The following is a 4,570-nucleotide window of genomic DNA, read 5'->3' on the forward strand; positions in this document are numbered from 1 at the left end:
CACTTCCTTGATTTCGCGACTCGTAAAATGGCTGAGGCATGGACACTTTCGAAAAGCAAACCCAATCATGGCTTCGAGCGCATAACGCTCCTCGCTCATCAGAAGCTCATCAATAAGTGGCCTGCGGGTCAGCCGAGATTCGAGCCCGGGACCCACGGCAGAGCGCCGGCATCGCCTCTTGTTGTGGTCGTGACGCCGCCGCTCCATTCGCTGCAGCCAGTCGACGCTGGAGGAGTGGCGCGAGTTCACCCAGCGGAACCAGGACCGCGCCGAGGAGCAGCGCTGCGAGTCCACCCGCCTGCGTCACCTGATCGACCGCATCCTGCAAGAGGTGGGTCGGTCGCGAGCGCTTCCTGTGCGATGGAGGTCCGGGGTTTGATTCCGACCGCCGGATGTTTTTCTCGCCGGGGTTGTGTGCCGCTCGGCGGTAAAGTGAAAAGGTAACACATGGCCATCAGGGGAAAAGATAGCTATGGCTATCAATAAATCGCATAGGTTAGTGATCATTGCCGGAGAAAGTGGTGGTCATCGAGATGACCAGTTCTCTGAGCAGCTCGATGGCTAGTTCTCTGAGCAACTCGACTAGTTCTCTGAGCAGCTCGATGACCAGCTCCCACTAGTCACCGAGCTGCTTTGGCCGCTGTTGCGCCAGCCTGCGGTATCTGGGCGATCACGCTGCTCCACATGCTCAAAGGCTGCATGTCATCGGTCGACTACAAGGAAATCCAAAAACCCTGTGCGTGCTGTGTATGTGTCCGCGTCTGTTGAAGGGGAGAACAAGACCGGAGAAGGAAACTGGCCCAGGTGGCCCGGGTCTGCCTGACCGTGGTGTCGCCGCGGTACAGCGTCCGCTCACGCGTGCAGTATGGTGCTCGCGAGCTCTCTGTCTCGCCGCCCGTGAGCCGGCGCCGTACCGAGCCGAGCCATTACCATGCGGCAGCGGTCGGCGCACCGGTTGGTATTCATGGCCGGCGGACAGGGTTGGCCGGGACCCGAACGTGATCAGTGTGTTCGAGCCGTGACCAGCCCGGTCCCCCGGCGGCCCGGCCGCCAGCCGAGAGCTCGCACGCCGGCAGTGGCGGTCTGCGATGGGTCTGCTCACTTGTGATGAGCGATCTCACCATCGCGCGCCGCCGTGCGAGGGTGAGAGGTGGAGAGTGCCTGCGGGTCGGGAGAAGGCGGTGCGAGGGACGCCAACATGTCCGACGGCTGCTGTACTTTGGAGGAAAACGGGACAGGCGACTGGTTGACAGTCAAGTGTAAGGGATTCGTCACCATTGAACAGCGCAGCAAAGCGGGCAGTCACGGAGTGCGGGCACTGCTCGTTAGAGATATTTATCATCAAACCATGGAATTTTTTCATCACAGTAACGACATGGCGTCGGGAAGTGCACTGTCCCTGTTCGTTTTTACCCTTGGTAAATATACCATAGACATCAATTATCACCCGTCGACTATATAACTCCAATATTTGGTGATACCAGCGCAAAGCCGGGCACGTATGACAGGCCGGAATCCTCAGCAATTAGAAGGGATAGCTGAGTTATATATCATGGCCCAGCAAGTGCGAATCATATGGCTTATGGCTTATGGCACATGATACAACGCATGGTGCATGGCTTGATCACACAAAAGCTTATGGCAAAGGCCTTTCATCTTTCCACCTTTCAAGATCATCAGCGGTAGGTGCCAAGACACATCGTCGTCAGTGCACCGCTAGCGTTTTGGAACAACAGCTGAGCGCAGTCCTCGCCTATTCCATTCCCGCCCGCACGCCGCCGCCGCCACCATTGTCGGCCGGCGTGACGGGCAGCGGCCCACATCTTCACAGCGGAGGTGGCGCGCTAATCGGCGCCGTCTGTCGCCGACGCCCCGGGGAAATGAGCGCGATGTGCGACGGTCGTCGCGGACAATCGGCCCAACCCCACACTGGGGCACCGCCACTCGGGCTGGGGCCCGCTGACGCCGGAGCGCTGGCGGAGGCACCTCCCACCGCTGGGTTAGGACCTGCTGACGCCGGAGCGCTGGAGGAGACACAGAGGAGACAACTCCCTCCGCTGGGTTAGGACCTGCTGACTCCGGAGCGCTAGCGGAGGCACCTCCCTCCGCCGGGTTAGGACCTGCTGACGCCGGAGCGCTAGCGGAGGCACCTCCCGCCGCCGGGTTAGGACCTGCTGACGCCGAGGTGCCGGCGGAAGCACCTCTCCCCGCCGGGTCGCCGGTTGGCTTGGCTTCGCGGACGAGGCGGAGTAGAGACGGCGTCTCTGCCAGACGCCGACGTGGGCTCGGCCATCGCAAAAAGCCGTTCGGAAAGTTCGGGGCGGTGCTCATAGCCGGCCAACGCGTGCAAACAGGACTTTGAAGGGGGAGGGGAAGATGGATGGTAGGCAGCTTCCTTCTATGAGACTGCAGTCAGCTTCGGTTTATGTCGGTTGGATGGCATGTACATGCATGCTCACACCAATTTATTGAAGGCTTTAAGCTGGCCGGGCTCCTGGCAAGTTATGACACTATGTGCATGCTGTAGATTATAAGCAAGAGTTTTCCTGCCGTCATTTTCCAGTTTTCAGTGGCCAGCTCCCATTCTTCATTGTTTTCTCCATCAGGGAAAATAGGGAAGTGTTTGCGTAATAAAGTGCATATGAGGGCGTCGATGTGCGCGTGTTAAGCTTGGAACCCATTGAAACAATTTTAGCTTTGACGGCTAGCAAACATTTTTCATGCGTTCGCCACTTCGTGTACGTCATGATAGTACACGTAATAAATTACCGCTTGCAACACTTTAAGCTGTCCCTGATGTTGACGCCATTCGACAGGCCTTATTATGCGATGGAAGTTTTTAATGAGGAGCGCTAATTTCATAAGGTAAACTCATGTTACGCGCCCTCTAAATTTAAACATGATGCGTTTTAAAAGCCGCTCCGAACTTTCAAGCCCCACTGCAGGGCCTTTTGAAGTAACGTGCTGTTTCATCAAACGCGCACACGCACGCACGATATACGCACACACGCGCGTATATGCGCACTCGCGTGCGCACATACGCGCATGTCCATACACGCACGCGCGTGCGGACGCACATCAATATATATATATATATATATATATATATATATATACAGATACTGAGGGACTTTTCGCACCAGGGATACAGCGCATAACTCATGATTTACATATTACATTTACGTAAATGATACAACATACGTTTTTGGGTGTATTGGTGCTGAGTCGTTATTCTGTGCGATATCCGACGCCTGGTGGCTGGTGGATGGCTGGTCATCGATGGTCGATGATGACAATAATAGCGGTCGTGTCGCCGTATCAGTAGTGGCGTCGACAAGTGAAGAGCAAGGCCACAAAACGATCAGGAGCGGGCGAACCACTTTCTTGACAGGCACCTGTTCCTTCTGGAGGGCTTGTTCTTACTTTCATTGCGCTGTTGATGTTCTGACGCTGCTGGCGTGGTACAGACAAATTGCCCATTCTGGTGAACGGGAAACATTTTCCATGTTGTTATCGCCCCCCACACGGACGTTCCGCGTCCGCGAAACACTTCACGTCCGACTTCATTTTCCACCGCTGTCTTTGGGTGGTAGTCATCGCTCTCTGGCAGATGGATCCGCCTTCGGGGCTGCCGAAACTATTGCGGATATATAATTTCACTCGTATGTCCACAGGTGTCCCGTGACATGCTGGCCGCCAGCGACGAGAGCGCTACAGCTACCGAGCGGCGAATTCAGGAAGTAATCGCCGCCCTGCAGCGGCTGGAGACAGAGCTACGAGAGGTAAGCACACGGAGGGCAGGAAGGGAGGAAGGGAGGAGAGAGAGGAGACAGCAAGGGGATATAGGGATAGAGTGAAGAGGAGAGAAGGGAGAGAGGGAAAAGGTAAGGGAGAGAGGGAGAGGGGAGAGGGATGAGGGAGAGGTGAGAGGTAGAAGGGTAGAGGGAGAGAGAGAGGGAGAGGGGGAGAGGAGAGAGGGAGAGGTAGAGGACGAGGAGAGGGGGAGAGAAGAGAGATGAGAAGAGATGAGATGAGAGAGGAGAGACGAGAGAAGAGAGAGCGAGAGAGAGAGGAGAGAGAGAGAGAGAGGAGAGAGAGAGAGAGAAGAGAGAGAGAGAGAGAGAGAGAGAGAGAGAGAGAGAGAGAGAGAGAGAGAGAAAGAGAGAGAGAGAGAGAGAAGAGAGAGAGAGAGAGAGAGAAGAGAGAGAGAGAGAGAAGAGAGACGAGAGAGAGGAGAGAATAGAGAGAGAGAGGAGCATAGGGAGAGAGAGAGAGAGAGAGAGAGAGAGATAGAGAGAGGAGAGAGAGATAGAGAGAGGAGAGAGAGAGAGAGAGAGAGAGAGAGAGAGAGAGAGAGAGAGAGAGAGAGAGAGAGAGAGAGAGAGAGAGAGAGAGAGAGAAGAGAGAGAGAGAGAGAGAGAGAGAGAGAGAGAGAGAGAAGAGAGAGAGAGAGAGAGAGAGAAGAGAGAGAGAGAGAGAGAGAAGAGAGAGAGAGAGAGAGAGAGAGAGAGAGAGAGAGAGAGAGAGAGAGGAGAGAGAGAGAGAGAGAGAAGAAGAGAGAGATAGATAG

The 4,570-nt window shown here is 55.4% G+C and overlaps 1 protein-coding gene across 1 annotated transcript in view; it reads left to right on the plus strand.

The window, feature by feature from the left end:
* LOC119095814 (tektin-4) overlaps nt 1-4,570 on the plus strand; it is an 88,622-nt gene that overhangs the window by 18,534 nt on the left and 65,518 nt on the right. Inside the window, exons 6-7 of the mRNA XM_037218667.1 lie at nt 217-331; nt 3,675-3,782. Coding sequence (XP_037074562.1) covers nt 217-331; nt 3,675-3,782 — 223 coding nt within the window. The remainder of the gene's footprint in view (nt 1-216; nt 332-3,674; nt 3,783-4,570) is intronic.

This window comes from Pollicipes pollicipes, unplaced genomic scaffold, assembly GCF_011947565.3.
Source record: "Pollicipes pollicipes isolate AB1234 unplaced genomic scaffold, Ppol_2.1 Scaffold_4219;HRSCAF=4965_pilon_pilon_pilon, whole genome shotgun sequence".
Classification (NCBI taxonomy): domain Eukaryota; kingdom Metazoa; phylum Arthropoda; class Thecostraca; order Pollicipedomorpha; family Pollicipedidae; genus Pollicipes; species Pollicipes pollicipes.